This window comes from Chionomys nivalis, chromosome 2 (genome assembly GCF_950005125.1).
Source record: "Chionomys nivalis chromosome 2, mChiNiv1.1, whole genome shotgun sequence".
Taxonomy (NCBI): Eukaryota; Metazoa; Chordata; class Mammalia; order Rodentia; family Cricetidae; genus Chionomys; species Chionomys nivalis.
The window spans coordinates 112,525,131-112,550,163 of record NC_080087.1 but is presented as its reverse complement, the minus strand read 5'-3'; the positions used below and the strand labels follow the sequence as shown (position 1 = coordinate 112,550,163).

General features: G+C 41.0%; 1 protein-coding gene across 3 annotated transcripts in view; it reads right to left on the bottom strand.

The window, feature by feature from the left end:
* Positions 1 to 25,033, bottom strand: part of Pid1 (phosphotyrosine interaction domain containing 1) — a 235,474-nt gene that overhangs the window by 115,504 nt on the left and 94,937 nt on the right. For 2 of the 3 annotated variants that reach the window (XM_057763095.1, XM_057763097.1), the window contains exon 2: positions 4,020 to 4,166. In XM_057763095.1, coding sequence (XP_057619078.1) covers positions 4,020 to 4,166 — 147 coding nt within the window. Of the gene's footprint in view, positions 1 to 4,019; positions 4,167 to 5,602; positions 5,760 to 25,033 lie in introns of those variants that run through there. The other variant, XM_057763096.1, reaches the window with a different exon arrangement.

The window sequence follows — 25,033 nt, the reverse complement described above, 5'->3', positions numbered from 1 at the left end:
GGGAATCAGGCTATCCAAGATGAGCGAGGGTCTCATGATGCTAACCTTCACCCATTCTCAACTCCCCCTCCTGTTTGATTCTTCCTGCCTCTTTTCCTTCCCAAAGTAAAAGTTATGCAAGTCCATCTCGGGAGCTATTAGGGAAGAAGAAGCAGTTCTGTGTAAAGACGGGGGTCCCAAACCATGGCCCTGCAGCTGGGCCAGCGTTACATTATGCTCATTATTCCTAGGACTCACGAGTCTGAGAGAGAGCTCCTTCTGCAGCTGGCGTCTTGTGAGTTGAGTTACTCACTGGCGAAAAGAGGAAACAGTGGACTCTGTTCTTGAGAATGACTGGTGGGGGAGACAGGGGGAGGTTTGGGGATTTTTAAACAGAAATGTCAGAATTTCCAAGGTCTAACCTTTAAAAAAATAAACAAAGGAATATGACTTTGAAAACAAGCATGGCATTGTCATTGGGGGGAGAAAAAGGCAGTTGCAGCATATTTCCAGTTAAAATTTAGGGGTAATAAGTCAATAGCCTTCAGTTCGAGAATCACATGTTGAGGGCTTCCCTCCTTAGGGCAGAATGGTCAGATAAAACGGAAACGCTCAGGGACCTGCAGAGCTGCTGGTCTTGACCCCTGATTCTAGGAGTTCTAGTATCTATCCCTTGAATCACCACCAATTCTAAGGATGCAGAGTTCACACAGTTCTTTGTTGGTCTAATGGGATGTCTTCCACCTTGGCTACAGAAACTCCTCCTGGATTCAACTGAAGCCACAGCTAACTTCCCTTTGTCCAGCTGGCCAAACACACTGATACCTGGACACTGTCAGTATACATGCCCCGTAATATCCTTACCTGACATCCTCTTCTGATGTGGGAGGTCCTTCTGTATATGTGTTACTTTTATTGGTTAATGAATAAAGAAACTGCTTTGACCTTTGATAGGGAAGAGTAATGTGAGGTGCGGGGCGGGGTGGAAGGGCAGCTAAACTGAATGCTGGAAGAAAGAAGGTGAAGTCGTAAGAAGGCATGTAGCCACTACTGCAGACAGATGCGCTAGATCCTTGCCAGTAGGCTACAGCCACGTGGCAATACACAGATTAATAGACATGGGTTAACCAACGATATAAGAGCTAGCTATCAATACACTTAAATGATTGGCCAAGCAGTGATGTAATTAATATAGTTTCTGAGTGATTATTTCATGGTCTGGGCAGCCGGAAATGTACAAGCAGCCTCTGCCTACACTCTTCTTCCCAATCTCTTTTTTAAAAATCATGTGTGTGTCTATGAATGGGCATTGCATTTGTGAGTGAAAGTCCCTGTGGCTGCCTGAAGAGGGCATAAGATCTGCTAGGGCAGTGGTTGTCAGCCTTCCTCATGTTGCGACTCTTTAATACATGTTGTGGTGACCCCAATCATAAAATTATTTTTGTTGCTACTTCATAGCTGTAATTTACTACTGTCATGAATCATAATATAAATATCTGCTGTGCATGATATCTGATATGCTATGCAATCCCTGTGAAAGGGTCATCCAACCCCCCCCCGAGGGGTCATGACCTACAGGTTGGGAAACACTGCTCTAGAGCTAGCGTCACAGGTGGTTGTAGGCCACCTGAATTAAGCACCAAAAACCTAAGTCTGGTCCCTTAATTCTAATCTCTTCAAAAACGTAAGTGTTCTGTAACCACTGAACTATCTTTTCATCTCTCCAGATCCTCAGATCCCCAATATCCTTTCAGAAGTAAAATAAATGAGAACAGCTTGAGAGCAGTACTTGTACGTGGGAAAAAGATGAATACTGAACTCTATACACTCTCCAGAAAAATGAAGCTTTCATGGTTTTCTTTATTCCCCTAGAAAATGACGGCACCTCTCTTCTTCCTTCCTATCTCCCCTCTCCCTTTCTCTCTCTCCCCCCCTCTTTCCCCTACTTCTTATTACACGGTTTCTCTGCCACACACACACACACACACACACACACACACACACCCTTTTAGATGTGGATGAGGTTGCTATGACTTCTTTGTCTTGTTTTTGAGCCAAGGTCTCACTATGTAGCTCTGGCTGTCCTGGAACTCACCAGGTAGATCAGGCTGGTATCGAACTCTCGGAGATCTACCTCCCTCTGCCTCCCAAGCGATAGGATTAAAAGATCATGCCACTAGACCATTTTCATTCTGCAGCTTCTTTGAATTCTCCCTTGCATTTTAAGCGCACACTTTGGACTCCATCAAATGAAGCTGTCCTCCTTACATTCATCCCCACGGGCTTCATCTTGCTGCAGGACATCATCTTCTCTAACAGGAACGGAACTCAAGATGACATGAGCACATCTTCCGAAGGGTGCACGTGAACTTATCTCCAGTCACTTTCCAAATGTCAGTATTTTTCTAGTTCCTTGGCTCCTCACCAGTGTTACACACGGCAGACCCAAGGTCATTTCATAATTCTCTTCCTCTAGTCACCTATTCTTGGAAAGGAGAGTTACCCTATCAAAGATACCCTTTTAAAAATGGAGCCTTAACTTTCCTAAATCCTCGTTACAATTAGAACAATATCGAAACTCCTTGGCATGGCCATAAAACTCTGCTTAGCTTGACCACCCCACTCGAATCTTCCTCAGCCTCCCGAATCGAATCCACTGACCTATTTCTTTTCCTTCAAAGTGACTATAAGCCCACATCCACTTCGAAGTCTCAGCATTCCTTCTTTTTACCTGAAGGGAACGTCCCAGAAGCTCTTTACAAACTGGCTCTCAACAGTCAATGGCTTACACATGCATTCTCTCCTCCCTTGACTCACAAAGAGCAGCTAAAATTCCATGAAGACGCTGTGGCTCTTGTCCATATTCTGCCCCTGGCAGGCTCTGAGCAGGAGGTAAGTATGCGTGGAATGAAAGGCTGTGCGAGGGTTTGTGCGACCACTGTCACCCCAGATGGCTGCAGCTTCCAACCTGACCGCAGCTATGCAACAACAAGAAACCTGACCTGCTTCTCCAGCAACAGGAAGTGAGGAGGAGGGTGGGCCCAAGAGGTTTTTAAAAGATATTATAAGCACATGCGCATTTTTCCCTTCTCCTTGTTATGCTTTCTCTGCCCTAAACAAGCTCCTGAGGGCAAATATGCATGAAACATATTTTCTTTGTTATCGCTAAACCTATTTCTATATTCACTAACTCAAGCAAAATAAAATAGCATATGAGGAAAAAAACTTAAAACTTACCAAAATTGGATATTTTGTTTCTAGTTTCCTTTCCATGTCAGGATTGTAGTTGCATGAATGAAAAAGGGTGCTTTTGTTTTTAACAGATTCTGAGGCATGAATATTTAGTATAAAAGCTGAGAGCGGAAGCAAAGAAAAAATGCAAAATAACCCCCAAAGAGACTCGGGAAGTTTCAAGTATTGTTTTGCTTTGCTTTGGGGTTGGGTATTTTCATTCTTTAAGATATGTTTTATTCAGATTATAAATACAAAAGGAGGAACTACCATTAGAGACAAAACCCCCTGTGGACAGGAGAGATGGTTTAATGCTCAAGAGAGCTTGATGCTCTTGCAGAAGCCTGGAGTTTGGGTCCCAGCACCATATGCAGCAGCTCCTAACTGTCTGAAAGTTCAACTCTAAGGACTCTGCCTGCTCTTCCAATTACATGAGCATCTATGTGCACACATGCACACACATACATAGACACACACACACACACATGGAAAAATAATCTAAAAAAATAAAATTTCCCTTATGAAACTTAAAGTTCCTTACAACCACTGAAAGAACAATAAGAATACTATTTTTTCACACATACTAAAACCTATGTGGTTGATGGGTATCCCCCAAATGATGAAGAACGTTCCTATTATTGAGAGAAAAACCAGGATATGCGTTCAAACTAACACCATTCAATATGCTTGCTAGTCATGCAATATTTTTGCTCTTGAAGCATTAACACCACTGAGAAACAAGACCCTCATGTTACACATGCTTGTATCTGGTCCAGCAGAAGAAACACTGTTGGCCCCATGTCCAGTACCTTGCAGCCACTATGAGTCCTCGTCTTCATCAGCGGTGTGGTGGTACATAGCTCAATGGCTTCCGGTTCATGGAAGATGACCGCTGGCATAGGTTCCTTTTTCAGTGTTAGGACATTCAATTTAGACTTCAGCATGGTCTGGAAGTGCTAAAAACACAGAGAAACAAACAAAGAAAGTTAAACCACTTGGATACGTATATTGATTCAATTACATGTCAAACTCAGTAGCAAATGCTTTGTCTTGATAATTTTGTTGTAGAAGGTGAGGTCAAGAGATATTTACTCAATGGAGTGGGCAAAACCTGTGAAGCTGTGGAGAACAGCCAGTCCCCAGTAGAGACATGAAGACACAAGTACATGGTGGCATCACCTCACCCGGGATTTGATCATCTGAGAAGATTTTCCAAGGTATCATGTGTATGGATTCCTAGAGACATTATCTGTATAGATTCAGCATCACCTGGAAGGATGCTCAGGGAAGGACAATAGAGGGTTTAATGGAGGAGCCCATGTACCCTCTTTCCTGAGCCACCTGTAGGACCTTGGGATATTTTCTGCTCAGTGGGCTCATCTTCTCTGTTGTCTCCAGCCAGGACTCTAGGATTCCAGGACTCATAGGCAGCCCAATGCATCAGTTTTGAAAACCATTCCAAATGTGGCTGCATTTGATCATTGCTGTATGTGTGTTCTAGCTTCATTTCTGTCACTATGATAAAATGCTCTGACCAAAAGCAACTCTGGGAGGAAAAAGTTTATTTTAGCCTACACTTCCAGGTCACGGTCTGTCACTCAGGAAAGTCAGGACAAGAACTCAGAACAGGAATCTGTAGGCAGTAACCACAGAGGAATGTTGCTGACTGACTTAATCACTTGTTAAGTCTAGCAACCCCCGGAATGGTGCCAGCCACATCAATCATTCATTAATCAAGACCATTTCTCACAGCCTCACAGCCACAACCATAGACCAGTATGGTTGAGGTACCTCTTTAACTGAGCTTTCCTTTTCCCAGGTGACTTTAGATCCTGTCAAACTGGAAGTAAAACTAACCACCCAACCCCAGGTTTTATCTTCATTTTGATCATTGTAACAGCATCCAAACTGTTTCCTTCACTCCCAACATTCTCCCTGTATAAAGTATCACCACACTGAAGACAGAGGGATTATTCTAAACCCCATCTAATACATAGCATGCCATGCCTTTACTAAAACTCTCCCAAGCATACTCATTTCTTCATTTAAAAAAAGCCCTTATTTAGCTGCTAAAGTTATTCATAACTCAGAGACCTACTGTCCCTCTGGTTCCATATTTCTCCTTCAGGCTTTCAATTATGGATCCAGCCACCAGTGGTTGAGAATACACCAGAGACACGTGTGTTCTGGAACCTCTAAACATGCGCTTCTACCCAAAGTATCAAAAATCTGGCTTCCTCACTTTTATAAAAGCCTTTGCCATGTATTCTTATAACCAATATTATCTAAAAGTGTATACACACATGTACACACACACACGCATACACACTTCTAACTTCATAGGCATGCAACCTGTGAAAAACACAGAACCCCATGCTCAAGAGAGTCATACCCTTGCAGGAATTCTTGCTTGGGTTAGTATTCTTGTTTCAAAATTCTTAACAACTGCATCCTTGGATTTATATTTTTCAAGTGACACCCATGGCAGGGTCTCATTCAGGAGACAGTAACAACAGGGACCTCCTCAGTCCTCGCTTATCAGATGTGTCAGTGATGGCCCATGACTAAGAATTCTGTTGGGACCAGATACCTAGAACGTATCAAGAGTCAAGGTGAGTATAAAATAAGTACAAGAAGTTAAACCGATGACTGAGGAAGCAGAGATACAGACAGCCCAAGCAGCCACCTTTAGGAGTCAGAATTGTCTTCAAGTCTTCAAGTGTGAAGTCAGCTGTGTTCCAGGAACACAAGCCATCAAGAGTCCTCGCCTATGCTTTCCCTGGCACTGCTTCATTATATCGGGCAACAGCAATAACAGCAGAGGAAGAAAAGGGAAGGTAGAGCAGCCACAGTCACTGTTCTCTGTGGTCCTTCCCTGTTCACTACCTGGCCCAAGGCGAGGCATGATATGCATTTATCAAGAAATAAAATCCAAATGAGCAGTGCACTGTCATGCAACACTTTTATCCATTGAATAAAAGCAAGCCACAAGCTCAGCTAAGAAACGTCAACTGCACGGCTGTTACCCTACTCCTATCTCTGCACCGAAGGGGAGCATAGCATCACAGAAGCTCAGGTCGGTCATCTAGAGCTATGATCTTTTTTTTTCTTTCCTTGGAGCAGAATTAAATAGTAAACAGTGATAAGAAACCACTAGGACGTTTCCAGAAAGAGATTCGTGAGCCAACCAGAAAGCTTTATGTGTGTTTCCTATGCTCTGATTAGGAGACACTGAATTTGCATTTTGCACTGGAGCCTGCATATTATGCAGATAGCTCAGCACACATATGCTCAGCACTCTCTCTCCCTTCCCCTTCCTTTATTGTCCTTATCACTCACCACACCTTATCATCTCTATAAAATATTGTACTTGTTTTTGATTATCAAAACATAAGAACCACAGGTGCCCAAGCTCTTTAATCCCATGAACTAGCAAAGGCACCGAAAATGGTGCCTCACTAAGCACAGAGATCCAAGGAACATTCTGGAAGGTAGGGAAACTGATGGATGAAAGGAAAGTGCAAACACAGATTTAAAGCAATGACCTCTAAATCAGAGGTCATAGACTAATCTTGCTACCTCCTCCAAGTTGTCCTTCCTGGACCTCCTATTATTTTATTTATATATTAAGAATAAACTGTCCCAAACGTTTTTTTTAACTACCTCATATAACTCATGTAAATGTACAAAGATTTGGGAATTAATAGCACATCGAAATATGTATTTTAGGAGTCATCAAATGAGGACTCTGGTGGGGACATACATGTGTCCACTGTCTAGACCACAGTGCCCAGTTATTGAGCCTGACATTCACCAGGGTGTTGCTGTGGTAGTGTTTTGCAGACAGGACTGAAGGTTTGAGGTAAGGGAGACTGTTCTAGATAACCCAAGTGCGATCATCTACTAAAAGACTTTAGAGAGTTGAGCTCAGGCTTCTCTGATGAGAAAGAACACTTCCACTGTTGACTAGACCCAAGTCCAGGAATCCTAGCCACTTCTTCCTGATAGCCTGGCTACAGTCTCAACTTCAGGCTTGCCTAGCCAGCGCCCATGACTGCACATGTGAGTTTCTCTGTGGAGGATCTGTATATGCTACTAGTTCTGTGTCTCTGGTTGAAACTTAAAGGATGCAACCACCTTTTAGGAAACAAAATGATCAGTTCAGATATAGTTTTAAATGGAGAAGAGGCTTGTCCTCACATTACCTAGAGTGTTTGACAGATGGGAGGGGAGAAGAGGGGAAGACAGAGGAAGGGAGCGGAGGGGAAGGGAAGAAGTTTTCACGTTAAACTGAAAGCCTCTGTACGGTTCCTAACTGATGATTTCTATCCACTGGAAGTGTAGTGTTTGGGGTTGCAATGTGGTACAAGTCATCTGGAGACCACCATGGGGCTCACTGAGCAAGAGAATGAAATCAGAAAAAGAAACTGCTCATGAGAAAGAAACTAGGGTGGAAAGATGAGGACGATAAATAGAAGAGACACTCCAAAGATCAAGTGTCCAGTGAGGGAGGGAGGGTCTGTCGCCACCAATCTCTTCTACCATGGAGCAGTGAGCCTCCAGGAGCTCCCAGAAGCCATTGGTTCAGAGAGTCACATTCTGACTCCTGACGCACAGGGAGTTCCTAAAAGATTCTAACTGCGGGTTCCTTTTCAGGAAAGTAAGACAGTCACACTACCTAGAACTACTGAGATTGTGGTCAGGTCACTACTGCCATCATCATAGGACCAAATCCCACAGCTATAGGCTCAGTCACAGAACACAGGAGGTTAGAGGTTGCCAACAGGCCCAGGTGCTGACCTGTGACTATCTGGCAAAAAAGCAGAATAAAAGAAATGAACAGGTAAAAAGAAATTCCAAGAGCTGGAGAGATGGCACAGTGATTTAGAGTGCTTGCAAATGCCCCCACCAAACCAGAGAATTCACATACACACAAACACACACACACACACACACACACACACACCACCTAAGTCTTAATATCATTATTTTGGAATGCTGGAGATTGAAGCCAGGGTCTTGAGCTTGCTGGTCTTCCAGAGGACCCACGTTCAGCTCTTAGCCTGCACATCATGCATGGCTCACAAACACCTGTAACTCAGCCCCAGATGATCTGAGACCTCAGTGGCCTCCATGGCACCTGCACTCATTTGATACACATACATAAATAAAAATTTCAAACATACACAATTGTAGGAAAGACAAAGTTAAGAGTAAGAAAATAATTTCAGCATGCTGTGTTGAGCAACCTCAGTCCCCTAACTCTTCAGTCGGAGCGTACGTAGGCAGCCGGGCTCAGGTCAAACCCTCACTCGCTGATCCATACCACACACCCCTCCTGAATAACTGTGCTCAGATGAATATAGGGCCAGCACAACAGAAGAAATAAAAATCAGTCTCTGCTTGGAGGCTCCTGGCACTTTGCAGAGACTCAAATCACATGACAAATAACAGGCCTGGGTGACCTCTTCAGGACAGATTGAAAAAGCTAAGGTAATAAAATGAAATAGAGAAAATCATTCTTTAAGTAGAAATTCTATCTCCTAATAGTTTTGTCCTCTTTGCTTCCTATGGAAAAAGATGAAGATAAAGAGGGGAAATAATGTAGATGCTTGATGAGCTGTTGTGTCTGCCAGGATTCATCTCTTATGGTAAATTAACATTAAATCTAACTTTGACCTTGCTATTTTAAGTCTTAGGTACCTAACTGCAAGCGTAGGAGCTATTTCTGCTAAGAGCATTCGGCTGCTCCATTCCTAGGGGAAACTTCACAAACAAAATAAATTTTTATTTATGTATGTGTATCAAATGAGTGCAGGTGCCATGGAGGCCACTGAGGTCTCAGATCATCTGGGGCTGAGTTACAGGTGTTTGTGAGCCATGATGTGTGGGCTAAGAGCTGAACATGGGTCCTCTGGAAGACTGGCAAGCTTGAGACCTTGGCTTCAATCTCCAGCATGCCAAAATTTCCTAACCCTCAGTTTAGGAAAATGTGCATGCCATAGGCTGACTGAGTACCACACAGCCATGTCTAAAAGTCTTGGTTTACAGGAAACTCAAGGTTGGCTGTATCTCTTCTAAGAGATTAACAAATATGGTTGCTAGATTGGTAATGTAACCTTATCCTTCAAGGCCAGTCTTAGACTGAAAAGTCATAGGGAACAGAAAATCTGTGATGTGGAGAGACAGCCCTTTGGCATCTTTCAGCTCCTGGCTCCAAATGTGTCTGATGTTCTTATAATATGAATTAATATATTCTTTTTCCTGCTTTAGTGGGCTTAATCCAGATACCTGTTTCTTGCAAACAAAATAACCCACTACAAACTATTTTGTAACAAAATAAATATATCCATGAAAATAAAATGCAACCCCTAGCAAAGCCAGTATGAGATTACATTTATAAACCATCAAAACACAAACATGCTATCTTTAAAAAAAAAAATCTCATACTTCCTTGAATAGTCAAGGGACCATGATAAAGCACCAACCCACGCACAACTCAAACACTGACTGCTTTAAAAACTTCAAAAACCTCATATCGGGTCAGTTAACTGCATGTGGGGTTCACCAGAAGTAGCAATAGTCAAAAACTTACGAATGTGCAATGATCGAAACCTAATTAAAAATCAAAGACATAATGAAATGAGGGTGTTTCTGGTAGCAGTCTACTATGTGAAGCATAATTTCGTTACTCCTTGGTTCTAAACACACAACGTGTACCCTTTGCCCTGCACAAACCTTCACACTCTGTAACACCAAAAGACACTGCCCGAAACACCTGGGCTCACACTAGAGACTCTCATACATAACAGATTGTAGTATTTGTGATGTACATTCAAAGTTTTCTGTTCTCATAGAGATACGATAGTCTGTACAACTTCTGATATTCTCCTACCTACAATCACTTCTCAGCATTTATCACACTAGTACTAGAATAGTATTAGAATTAATGCTTGGGTTGCTGATTTGTAACAAAAACAGAGTTTTCAACAATTTCTAAAATGGCCTTAAACGCATTTCTGCCATTTTGTACTACATGTTCATTAAAACATTCTCAATATTGGCAATTATCAAATTGAAATACCAAGCAACACTGAGAAATGTTGAAGCCACTCTCTGTCTTCAATATCACACATTCAGTCATGCCTACTTCATTATTGTATGAAATTGTTTCCATCTTTAATGAGTAATAAATTTTTGTGTTTGCCAGGGAATTATTTCAAAATGATATTTATGCTTTATCAGTAAGCAGTTGACTTCCATGCCTATTGTACACACCTATATCCATAGAGGTCATAAAAAAATTCGTGCGAAAATTACTTCCCAAGTACAAAGTGTCTAAGAAGCCATGATACAAAATAGGTCATATAACCCAAAGGTTGTGTCTCAGATGAAGTTCTCAGAACCCTGCCACAGTAAGATAATTTCCAGGTCTCAAGTAATGGCTACATGGTGTAACAGCTATGACAATGGATTGATGACAAGGACTTCACCACATTACGAAGACCTACGTATGATCTGTATGATCCCCAGCTCTTTCAGAACTCCATGGCCTTGTCCCCCACCTGAGACTCGGTGTTCTCTAATCCACCAACTTTCGAATGCTAAACCCGGACACAGCAGGCAGGGATATCTCACTGGCTCATCGCACAGCTAACCAGGCACAATGAGGATAATGCAACTTCGAAGTACACAATCCAGCAGCATTATCTAAAGGCAACGCAAGAGGAACAGCAGCCTGGAGCCTGGAAAGGCTGCTGCCTCTTAACCGAAGCTGCCCAGAGCTCCGTAACGAAAATGTGTCATTCATTCATAAGCGGAAGAGAAGAACGGGGGAAATTAGGGCACTGCCCTGGACAAATGAGGCAGAGCTCAGTTTTCTGCATTTGGTGCTTTATGTGTGTTCCTGAAATAGAGCCTCTAAATCAAACCCCATTATGCGAATGGGGCCATCACTGTGCCCTGTATAATTTTACAGTTGGCATCACTCTCTGCTCCTATTCAGACATTAATCTCTCACAGTTTTGCCGGCAGGGATTTACATATTTTACCAATTCAAATTGGATGTATCTCACCTTTGTATTGATTCTGTATCCAAAACATAAAGCATCTCTGGAAGGCAAGTCCTATCCCCGTTTTCATGAGATTCCAAAAGCTCTATCCTCAAATTAGGACAAAGTCCTGGTATTGATATTGCCCTCACCTTACCTCTTGATGGCTCCTAGCAGTCTGCTGTAACTTCGGCATCACTAATCCAGTAGTGCCCTAACCAAGCTTCTGAAATGCTAAAGGTTCTGAAGAGGACCAGAAGGAACAAGTGGGGAGATCAGAGAAATGGGAAACTTCAATATTCTGAACAAATGCTAATTTGTACAAGTACTTGAAATCCTCAGTCCTTGGAACTGCAGCCAAAAGCACTCATAAGAAGAATGACGCTCCTGGGTGGCTCCCTCCTGCATCCCTTCAGATAAAATATATTCAGACCACAAATAAGAGAGAAGAAATCACAGTGATGCTCTTTGAACACTTTTATAAGATGTTCTGTCTATTTTAGCAGGAATTTCAAAATTTCAATTTCCAAATATTTTGTTCTTGCGGTTCATAGGAAAAGCCTAAAAGCAAAACAGCTTTTTAAGTAAATAGCTAATGATCTATACATAATTGGGGCTAATGAAGAGCAAATAAAGGAAGTTTTTACTTAACTAAATTGTACTTTTATTTAAATATTGAAAGTAAAGAGTTCTGTCTGTCCATTTAATTTGCTCTTTTTGCAAAAGAATCCAGATTGGAAAACCTCTTCTAATCTAGAGACGAATACAAATTGGGCCATTTCACTGCAAGAACTAGCGTTTTACTATAGGCTGATAGACTATTGTTTAAGACAACAAAGACCTACGGGATACTGACATTTAATCTCATGTTGCAAGTCAATCATTCCCACTGAATGTCTTACTCAAAACTGCTCTGGCTTCACTTTCAAAGTGTCTGTTCAAACACCCCGTGTTTAAAAGCCTGTTTGTGTTTCTTAAAGACGGGCTACCAATAAACTAACTGAAAATAGTTGCATTTACACATCCAAATTTATTCACAGTAGTAATAAACATTTTTATTTTTCCACCGTCACAGATTCACTCAGGAAAGTACATTGAGAAACACATTAATATCAATATGCCCAGCCAGCAAGGCCATGAAAAGCTCTTAAGCAAGAAGAGGCTCCCTCACTCAGGGAACAGATGACTGTATGTGCCCATGTCAAGTGTGTGTATATAAATAAACATATACCCACACATGTACATATAGGTATACATGTGTATGCATATTAATTAAATTATGTTTGAATTCTTGGACTAGACCTCCCTTATTCACAGGAGGGTGTACATTCCAAGATTCCTAGTGGATGAATGAAGCTACAGGTGGAATGGAATCATGGATAAACTGGTTTGCCTTTCACGTACATACCTACCATGAAGTTAATTTGTAAACTGGGACAGTAAGAGATTAAGCTTCATAATTAATACAAAGGAATTGTTATGAAAAGATGTTATAATCACAAAGGATTCTACTCTTCTCTTTTTACTAACTGGAAACACTCTTGCTTCTCTCCTCAGTGGGTCTGAACGTCCAGTACTGTGACTGCTGAACTGAGGAATTGAGGGTGTGCAGAGGATTGTCACACCCCTGCAGTCAAACTGAAGATCAAGGTGGCCACAGACGACAAACAGTTAGGTAGTGTGCACTCTATGTATACAGAGCACAAAAGGCCAGTTCACATTCATGCACATACTAAGAGTCCACCATGCCTCTCAGAAAGAAACACGAGTGAAAATTGATCTACTCTTTACTTCTGGAATTTCCCAGTTAATATGTTTGGTCTGTTGTTGACTGTCTGTGATAGTATTAATTACCAACCTGACAGATTCTGGAATCATCTAGAGCAGTGGTACTCAACCTTAGCAATGCTGTGACCCTTAAATACAGTTCCTCATGTTGTGGTGACCCCCCCAAACCATAAAATTATTTTTGTTACTACTTCAAAACCATAATTTGTTACTATTATGAATCATAATTTAAATAACTATGTTTCCCAATGCTCTTTTGTGGTCAGGACCCACAAATTGAGAACCACTGATCTAAAGACCTTCCAGGCTATGCTGTGAGAGATTAGCTAGTACCTGGGCATGTGCATAAAAAATTACGTTAATTAGTTTAACTGATAAGTAATGACCCACTCTAACAATGAATGGCACCGTTCCCTGGGCTATAGAAAAATGCACCAGAAGGCCTGGGCACAATCATGGTTCTCTGATTCCAGACTGAAGACTCAATGTGACCCCACTTCAAGTTCCTGTTGACATAACACACTGTACCGTGAACTGTAATCCATGAGAAAAGCCCTGTCTTCCATCAGTTGCTTTGATCAGATATTTTGTCACAGCAACGTACATGGCAATTTCTGTGAATGACTGAAGCAACGCAGAGTGATGCCAGAGATAAGGAGAGGCTACCGAGTGTATGTGTGTGAGCATATGTGTCACTGTAAGTATGGATCTTTCAGATGAGTAGCAAAAAATAATGCTATGTTCCTAAGTCATCATTTCCGTTCCTTTCTAAACTATTTATGAGTGAAAGTTAGTTTTCTAGTCTTCTAATTGTGAGCAGTTCTTCTATTGTTAAGCATAGGTTGCAAGCTATTATTCGAGAGGCATATTTGGCCTGCAGGTTATGTGCTATTTGAATCAAAGATTGCATTGTGATTAAAATCTGAAGCTATTCAAAAACTGTTAGATATATAATTAAAATCTGCTTTCTACTTCTCTTAAAAAATCAACAGATCTGCAAAACAACGTGCATTCCCTCAAGGCAATAATTAGCTCTTGCTGGCTATTGCCTTTCCCTCTACTGACCCAGGGCTTTCCTCTGTAATTGACCACAGTCTCTCCTTACCCCCAGGGCAAGATTTCTTTTCCTGAGTAAGTACCAGTGGCTTTTTAATAGTCCTTTTATGTCTTCCTCAATTCACTCCTATCCATTACTTGGTTGACCCTTAAAAGCACTTGGATTTGCAATTGCAGGTGTAAAAATGACAAACACCAGGAACATTGAATAGAATTTTACCCTCTCATAAAGGAAATTTCAAGCATAACTGAATTAAATTGTTATGTTTAAATTATGAAAATTTAATAAGGAAGATCTGACTGGAAAATATACAATCTAAGGGTCCAAGAAGATGCTGAAGGAAGACCCCAGACTCAAGTAGCATGAAAGAATAAAGAGTATTTATTGCTATACCAGCACGTGGGGTCAAACAGCTGAACAAAATGGCGACAACCCTGAGAGGAGCAGGCAGGCTTCTTTTCAGCACAGCTAGAGAAATTTCAGGAACAGTCAGGTCATTTCAAACATAATTGGTCAAGCAGGCAGACGTTACAGTAGTATACTTTTAGCTGGATGAGGTTCAATCTTATCATTTTTGGACATACTTGAGCAAGTTTGGGCAAGTCCAGATGTGACTCGGAATTAGGGGGCGGGGGTTTGCAGGATTTTTCCTTCAGACATTGTGGGGCTATACATATTCTTGCCCTCATCTCCAAATGTAAGGGTATTTGTTGATACATGTCCCTTTGTTTAAGGAACTGAAACTTGTTTGTGCTTAAAAATCTGAAACCTGGATCCAGTTGTAAAATGGGTGGGGGATTTAGAACTCTCAAAAGAAGTAATAAATCAAACAGGCCAAGACTGCCATCCATAACTCCTGTCAATCCGCCTGGGCAGGAACATGTTCTTCAATCCCCCTCTAAGCAAGTAACTCTTTCTCACTCCGGTTGGTGTATTTTGTTAGACTGAATAGAATTTAGCTTACTGCGGTAGTTTGAATGTAATTGACCCCCATAAGCCCATAGAGCATGGCATTATTAGGAGGTATGGTTTTGCTGGAGTAAGTACAACTTTTTTGGAGGAAGTGTGTCACTGTGGGAGTGGGCTTTAAGGTCTTACACATGCTCAAGCCATGCATAGAGTCTCGGTTCACTTCCTATCACCTGTGGATCAAGATGCAGTTTCTTCTCCACTCTCAGCTCCTGCTCCAGCACGGTCTGCCTGCACGCCACCATGTCACACTGTGATGATAAGGAGATAAACTTCTGAAAATGACAGCCACCCCAATTGAATGTCTTTCGTTTACAAGAGTTGTCGTGGCCACGGTGTCTCTTCACAGCAATAGAAACCCTAAGACAACTAGGCGAGCTCTGTGCTTTTATTTCTGCTTTCAAGTAGCATGGGTTAACAGGAATGAGAGCAGCCTTCACTTTAAGTAATAAGACAACTTTGAAAAGTATGAAGCAACAATCTGTGAGGCCCTGGCCATCTGTCAACGAAGTGAGTGATGCCTCTAGAGAAACAACCCAGTGACGCAGGTCACACTACTGACCAGATTATCGCCTTGCAGACTTTACGGTCCACGAAGGAGGCGAGCCCTAAGAGATACAACCCAATGACACAGGGCACACTACTGGCCAGCTTACTGCCTTGCAGACCTTTGTAGGCCACAGTGCAGGGAGGACAAGAACAGTCAGAGACCAGTGCTCAGCATCCTCCGGCTAAGGAGACAGAGGTCAAACCCGGGGAAACAAAGAAGAGAAGCGCACAGAGAGAAATCATTTTGTAAGGCTTGCAGGGACCCTCTTAAATATTCAGCTGAGAGCTGATCAGCATATGCATGAAAGGCTGGAAAAGAACTGCTGGAAAGGATTAGAGATTGTACTTTCTGATATGCACGCAGAGCCTGTACAAACTGTTTATTCCTGTTAAGGTGGAAACTCGGGAGCCATAGGGCCATGAGTGCAGCACTGGGGGGGGGTGTTAATAATTATGTAATAATTATGACAGACTGCTTACTACCCTGCTGCTCCCTGCAAGTCTCCGAAAGAAGATTCCAAAGGATCAACTTATTTTCAGGTCATTCGTGAAATAAACAACAGGAAGTGGAAGACTCAGAGCACATTTGCTGAAACTCTCTAGCCAACATCAGAAAAAAATAATTTAAAATCTCTTATAGCCAATGAAAACTCACTAGACAGGCAAAATGGCAATAAATAAAAACTTGCAATGAGGAGACAAATCTATGCAGAACCGACAGAATATGATGAGAGGGTAGTAGTATGAGCCACATTTCTGTATCCTCAATCACTAAAACAAGAGAAAGGAATTAGTAGATTCCATATTATAAAAGTAAAAAATAAAACAGTATTCCCAGTGAGTACCGTCACCTCAGACTGATGTACAAGCCCACGTTAATCAAAAACTACTCCATAAATCAATGACTGAGCCTATCAAGGTTGAATGACATAAGATCAATGATTATATTTATGAAAAATTCTAGGAAATATATGTTAATGTATAGGGAGCAATTGATTGCAGATCAGTGATTGGGTGGAAACATTGGGGAAGGGGGTGAGGAGAATGAGAAAAATGAAGAAATGTTTCTTCATGTGTGGTAATGGTTTTATAAATGCATAAAAATATCAAAACTTATCAAACTGTGCATTTAAATGTAATAGTTCACTGTATGGCATGAATACCTTAGCAAAGCTATTTCTCAGAGGGAAAATGGTTGCATGACCAATCAACTTGAAAGATTTTTTTATTGAACATAATGAAACTCAACGTCAGATGGCTAAGAGTTCCAAGAGATTCCCAAGGAAATCTAAGACTATGCAGGATTTTGATATTTTATAATGACTTTGGATTCTCACTCTTACATGAATATAAAATTAATAGTCAAAGTCCTTCTTCTTTGGATAAATGACTGAAGTTTGGGCAAGAAAATCAAAGATATGATTAGAAGGCCATCAAGATGGCTCAGGTAGAGATACTTGCTGTCAAAACTGATAAATTGAGTTCTATCCCTAGGACCTACGTGGTAGAAGGAGAAAACCAGTTCCTGAAGTTTTTCTCTGACTTCAGTCATGGCAACGTAAGCACAGAAAACACACACACACCACATTCACACACACAATACAACTGGAAAACACAATTTAAAAGTTGATAGTATTTTGGGCTGCTTCAGTCCCTTTGGCTAAGGACTATTCATGAGAAGGTGAGCTCACCTTAATCCACACAAGAGATGGACATGTTAATTAGTTCCTTAGTGACATGCCCTACTTTTCCTTTACAAAATCTTTACTTCTAGTGCAGCATCTTAGAGCCTCAGCCCTCTAAGGCTGCCCGTTTTTCTGATTATTCAGAAAAATATAAATTCTCTTTTTCTTCCTTCTCTTTTGTAAGCATACCTACCTTAATGCTTTTGACTTTTTTCTGCAACCCTTGGGGTTCCTGACTTCCTCTGTAAAGCCTCTATTCCCACCATGTGGCTGCCTGTCTGCCAGCCATGTGTCTGCCCTCCATGTCCTTCAAGCCACGGCTTTTCTCCTTCTCTCCTTTATTTTTCTCTTCCAGGCAGCTGCTAACATTTACTACAAAGCTCTCTTGGCTTTAAAATCCGTTAAAACTAACTTTGGGATTCCACTGGAGCCCACTCTTAAATGACCTCTGTATCAGATGGTGACCATTTAAGGGGACTCCAAAATTCCAGTAACAAAAGTACTCACAAAAAGGTGAAAAATTTCAAATGAGCCCTGGAAGTTAGTTGGAGCAATTTTCATTGGCTAATATGGGAGAATCAGAGCAGAAACAAAAATAATTAATAATCTACAATAAAAACTAATGTACAACACTAAATAATACTGATTTTGTGGCAAACTTGGGGGGGGGGGAGAAGAGAGGAAAGGAAGGAGAAAGGAAGGGAAGGAAGGTGGACAAGAGGAAGGAAGGAAGTTGGTCCTACATAAGAATCAAGACTTTACAAATACACATAAAACAGTAAGTCTAAAGCCATCATCGAGCAAAAAACACAATTTTCAGACACGGGTCATTAGTGAGTCAATGCAATGAAAATCAATTTCTTTCTATTGTCTTTAAAAATCTCCCCATATGTATCGACAAAGAAAACTACAGAACCTAAAAGATATTACCTACCAGTGACCATGGCAACCACCTCCACAATGAGACATTCTGACATGACTTGCATCTTGATGTACTACAATAATGAGGGCACTGCACCATTTCAGAAAGATCCTCATTATCTAAATTAATAACCTGAACTTAACCTTCATAAATTACAGATAAGCTCAAAATCAGAGGTACTGTAAATAATAATAGCTAGGAATTTAGAAGCACTTAAAGATCATGAAGAAAGAGAATTTAAACAGAGTTACCCTGTTATGGGGCTATAAGGCCCCCACTAGACACCACAGGCTAACAAATAAAAAAGCCCAGAACTAAGAATGTGTTACTTTTTTGTATTTGTTGGTCAGAGTCCTCCAGTTGACCCCCAAACATTAGGCTATTTTCAATGCTCTTGGTTACCCTATGGAACTCGATAGAAAGACTGTATGGCTGAATCTGTCACATGCTTAAGTCACAGAATACGTCAAGTTAGTGCTCTCCGGGAAGCTTCATCCCTCCTAACTAGCATTCATGCTGCTGGAAGGTGCTGTGCACACTGCTGGCGTGCAAAGGTTGTTACCAATCTTATGCATCTGTGAGTAATGAGAGAGACCGACAATGAATGCCTGCTGGTTGTCGCAGCGGCACAAATGTCATGGAGTCATTAATAACTTCCTGATTGGATTTTAGGCTTGCTCTACAAGTTGAAATTCATATCTGTCTCCATTATTGGTTCCAAGAACTTGTGGCTAGCCATGGCATAGGCTATAGGTGACAACTTATTACTATTATTCTGCTAAAGGGACTTGGTATTAAACTGATTTCTAATAACCTATGATGATAGATTAACGTAATTTAGACCCTCATCAGAGAAACTTCTTTATGGAGTAGATGGTGATGAATACTTCTGTGTGTCTAAGAGAAGCTATGATTTCATTAATTCTATGTTTTTTTGTGTTAATAAGTTGAAGGCAATGATTTTTCCAGCTTTCTATATCCTAAGCATAAACCAGTAGTAAACTCTTATTTTATTAAGTTAAAAAACAAAGCACACCAAAAAATATGTATCAAATTTCCTAAAACACACACCAGCATTGTCTCTCAGTTCCTTTAAATCTTGACTTTTTCCAACTAGATACTTATATCTCTCTGAATGCCAGCCCATGTCCAGTGTGGTCGGCCACCCTCTCTCTGCCACCACTTTTTCTCACAGACATGACCCCTACCCTCCTCCCCCAAGTCAATGCTGACTTGTCTGGGGACCTGCAACCCTCTTGAGGAATTACAAGTACTGAGAATACCTTCTAGGTGACTCTGAGGAACTCCTCCATTCCAGAGAAAGAAAGAGAATCCTAGAGAAGTGAGGGACCAACCGTGAGGTCATCCGTGGCTGAAATATAAGAATTTGTCCATATAGCCGATGATTGCTTCAGTTCTTAATCAACATGCCCTCCTAGGTCTCTTCTGATGCTTCTGTCTAAAGACCAAAAGCTGTCACCCCATCCTTTAGAATGGGCTAACATACCTAATTTTATGATGTTATTGTAATCATACTATGAATTAGAATTAGAAGGCATCAGAACTCCCAAAAATACTGGCTCTACTATACATCAAAATATTTGACTATGGTTGGGTTGTATATACTTTTCTGAGCCTGTCCTACCTTCTCATAAAAATACCTTTCCCAGAAAACTAAGATATGAGTGTGTATGTGTGTGTGCCTTTGTGTGTGCCTGTGTGTGTTACTTTGTATCAACTGTCAGATACAATGTAATGGTTATAGCATTTACATTTCCAATTAGTACTCTAACAAAAGCAACACAGACATATTTTCTATCCCAAAGAAGCTCATTTTATACCTAGAGTAGCAACTCTCTCTCTCTCTCTCTCTCTCTCTCTCTCTCTCTCACACACACACACACACACACACACACACACACGAGAGAGACAGGGAGGGAGATACACACATACACATGTGCACACATACATATGCATACAGACACACATACAGAGACATATATGTAGACACACAGAGACACACATATTTGGACACACAAGTATACATAGCATACACATACATAGAGACACGCCCATGCACACATATGCATGCACACAGAAACACACACACAAGTCTTTATCATTTTTCTTCTAGACAACTACTTTACAAATGTCTGGAAGCACAGAGACAAATGTATTAATAAGAACTATTCCTAGGTTGTTGGACTGCTTGTAGCTTTCTTTCCTCTTCTCTTTGTTAGTTTGTATTTCCTATCATTTAAAAAGCTAGTGCACATGGATTTCAGGCCAAATGTTATGTAAGTTATTAGTAACAATAGTAGCTGAGGCATAGATGAAGTAGATCCTATCCATGATATTCCTTGACAGAGGAGAGCTTCACAAACAAAAGGCTGCCTTTGAAAACCCAATCAAAGCAAGGGCGCAAGGAGAAAGGACATAGTGTGCTTATTTTCCTCCAAAAGAGTGAGAGATCAAGGCAGACACTCAGGGCAAATCTGAGTAAATACATATATATATATATATATATATATATATATATATATTAAATGAAAAGGACAAAAAACAATGCAAGCTTTAGAAATCAGACCAAATATGAGTTTAAGATTCCATACACTTTCTCACATTACCCCAAAGACTTCATTTCGGTCCCCGCAAGAACGGCCCCAAGGGCACCTTTCACATCCTGATCCGAAAGGCTTTGCCTCCTGGTGACTGTGAACCTGTCGCTCATCAGAACTCCACACATGCTCACACATGCTATAAACACAAGTACGTTTCTCTTCACACACATTTGGTTTTTCTTCCACTTGGTTTGTGCTCGATGAGACTTGTATACAAGGCTATGCAGGAATGAGCATCGTTCTGGCAGCTTGGAAGGAAACTAAAAATAAATTTTGTCCTTGGGCTTCAAGTGGTCAGGAGGCACATGAAGTTGAACAGGGCAGCTGTGCTTCCTGTTTTCACAGAGCAGTACTTCAACCAGGGATACTGCAGTTGAGAGTCACCCATTTCCAGAGGTCATTCATCCTCATCTCTCAGGTTGTTTTCATCAAAGCACAAAGACAGAACGGAGCCAGCACTATTGATGCCCTCAATGGTGCATCTGAGACTCCTTCCAAAGCCATAGAAGAAGGTATAATTTTTATGTTTATTTTTATAATTTTTATATATAATTTAATTCACATCCCTGAAGTTCTCAACTAACAGATGAGAAAATGAGAGTATAGATTCCCACCTCAGCTACCAGGCACTTCTCTTGGTTTAGCTCTGAGTTGGGAATGGTTACTTTTTGTTTGTTTGTTTATTATTGTTTTACCTTTCATATTACTGAATCATTTTCTAAGGATAGCACTCCCCACATTCCATCCCTACAGCAGCTAGCTTTACAGCACCTGTTTCATGATGTCTCCCTCCATCCAGTACCTTCATCTGTATGGTGCTTCCTATTGTGAACAAGCATCTATTTGTTCTCAATCCTTCATCTCAGGGATGACTTTAGGAAGACCCCTGAACTAAGACATACCCACTGTCTCTCCTTCCATTTTAATCCAGGCTATTAAATATTGATTGTGGGCCATTTTGCACCTATGTGACATACAGCCCCAGTAACTCTGTGTTAGATAAGCTAGGAAGATAAGCAGGTCTCTTACAATCAGCTGAAAGATGCTGTAAAGAAGGGTAAATGAAAGATCCTCAAGTCAAAAAGGATGGATAATGGCATTTGACTCCTGGGATTGGAATCCACTCTATAGAAGAGAGGACAAATGAATCTATGCACTGTTCCTCAAACTTCCTTACTTTATTTGTCTCTTCAATTGAGCCTCCATGGACACTCTTCTCCCCCAGACACCTCTCCACCACCTGTGAAACTGAAATACTACATTTATGCTTTACACGTTTTTGTTCTATGTTACAAACATTTCCATTATTAATCCCAAAATGCCTCTCATCTTTAACCAAGCACTAAAATTTATACCCATTGAAAGTGCCTTAAATAATAACAAAAGAGCAACACAAGTTAAAGAACACTGAGAAATACCAATGGGTACTAAAATAACAACCTATATAGACAAGAGAAAAGAGGTCAATTTAGCTGTGACTTATTTGATATACTTACTGTCAGAGAAGACCCCCTCCCAGTGCAACCAGTAAACTAAAAATTCAGCTGCCATGCTGTGATGAATTGCAAACATCCCCAGGGAGGAGACATAGATAGGGATTAAGCAGGATAGCCCATCTCAGGTCTGAAACAGCATCAGCCCCCATTTACAGCCAGAGAAAATCATTTTGAAAGGTCTCTCTTCCTCTAGAACACCACCAGCTCTTGAAACTCCCATCTTGAAGCAGACCACAGATTCCAAATGAACTGCTCCAGCTGCCCTCGGGAGTCCTGTTCAAATTGAAGAGTTCTGGTGCAATAAATTATTGCTTGCTGTCTTAAGGAACCAACCTTGAGATTAATTTGAAACACACCAAAAACAAACAAACAAAAACCAGAACATGTTTGTAGACATCACTCAAAGTTAATCTTCTCACATGGGTCCACTACATATTTGCCTCCCCATCTGAAATAGGCTTTGTTCACTGATGTTCACATGTCCCGCAGCCTAAAGCTTGAGTAAACAATTGTTGGGGGCATATTCAATCACACTGTGAAGCCTGCATTTGCATTTGCATTAATTAAATAAAATTAACCCTGGGTCAGGAGGTCAAGTTAGTGGCTAGTGGACAGAAAGTAGTCATAGAGCATCAAGGGCATCTGGAAGAGATAGAGTGATGCACTGGAAGCATCAGGGGGGATTTGGAGTGGTGCAGATTCTTCTGATTGGTGGAGCAGAAGGATGCTCTCTTTCGGAGACACCCAGCAAGGAGAGAAGGTTAGCTAAACGCTACTCAGCCTCTCTGAGCTAGCAGGTTTTCACCGCAGCCTTTGACTCCAGAGTCTTATTTATAAATAGAAGGATAGAGATTCGGTTAAAGCTACATTTAGTGGCAGTAGCAGAGCTGGTGCTGTGGGGACAGAATTCCCACCAGACTGTAGCCTGAGCAGCCAGGCTGCTGCTAGAGAAGCCAGTCAAGAACTGCAGAGTCGCAATTGCTAGCCAAAGCAGCTGTAGATTAAAGCACATTGGGCCGAAGTTAAAACAACAGGCAAAGGGTAAATAGGGAGTTGGTTCTTAAGTGACCTAGTCACTAATTAGAAGAAAAAAATGTCCTTTTTTTCTTGTTAAAAACAATTTTTTAAACATGGTTACTCTGGTTAATGATCCAATTAACTTGTAAATAAAACCATCCTAGGTCTCCATAAACAAGAATACCATATCTCCAAGAAACAGGAAAAAATGACAAATACATCCACATAATAAGCAACTTTTAAAAAGTAGACCAAAAAGAGTATTTTAGAACATTACTGATTGAAAATACTGGGTAGGCAAACAGATTCGACTCTGTCTGAAGATAAAGAATCATGTCATGAAAGAAAGAAATACACACCCATCCTGGGATACATGGATGGTTTCTTAAACTGCACTGGTTTTAAGCATTCATTCTTTTTCTCTAAAACATATAAGACTCTTCTTGTTGACCATGGCTTCCACCCTTCACCTTCGATCCCATGCTGACCTGGAACATGACCCGCGCATCTGTGATTTAGAATCATTGGGAGGGATTATTTTTATGACACCATTGAGATTTGCTTGATTTGCAGCTACATAGGTGGATAGGTGGAAAGTCGGGTACAGCTTCTCTTGTAAAATCCCCTACTGATTGCAACAGAGTGGGTGAGAGCCAGGGGAATTCTGTGACTTGTTAAGATGGATTTCAGCCTCCCGATGCCTGTTTCCTTCCCTCTTCTGCTTCAAACACAACTCTGGCTGCCTGAACCTATTCCAAAAAGTAACATCTTTCAAGGCAACAAATTGAAAACAGGTGCATAGTTAGCATGTAAATTGAAAACAACTTTTACATTTCCTTAGTTGCCTCCAACATGCTCATAAAAATCTGGATTTCTGCAGCTTAACCCAAAGTTCCCACAAACTTTCAAAAGCTAATTAGCAAATTAAATTACAAACAAGAAAGATAAAGAAACTTGACTTCCCACCAGCGAATGGACTTGGTAAACAAACCTTAAGTCCACAAGCCAGTCAACATTAATTGGTTCCATTTGGCTCAACTCAGTCACACACCCAGCTGACTTTGCCCTGGAGGCATATGGTTTTCAATTCCTGGATCCAGCATGCAATTGCCAGTGAAGCCTTCACTATATGTTATTTCAATTAGGTAGCCAAGTCCCCACACTGAAAAGCTAACATTCTAGAAAGTCTCACAAACTCTTGCTGATGCTGATAATGCCAACAATACCTAATAGTACAAGATCTTTCCCTGTAACGCTGTCATTTCATTCATTATGGGTGGATGTCTGTTATCCATTGCTGTTTCTGTATTAGTCAATCACACTAGGATGAAGAGAAAGACACCACATAAGACTTACAAATCAAATATTTAATTTATATGATATTTTTTTGTTTTTTATCTTCTTTGATCAGGCAATTAACAAAAGACAGCAAAACTATCTACCACTCACCAGAAAGAACTTTTGAAGAAACATTCCTTCTCAGGTTAGCTGAGCTTAAATACCTATCCTCCTTCTTACTAAATGCCCAAACTTGGGAGCCTACTTAACCCCTCAGAGGTCGGCTTGCCATCTAGAGACAGAATGATCATAGTATCAGCCCATTGTGGAGCCACAGTAGCATGCAGAAGGTGAGATTCAGCAAGCACATGCATGCCCTGCTTCAGTTCA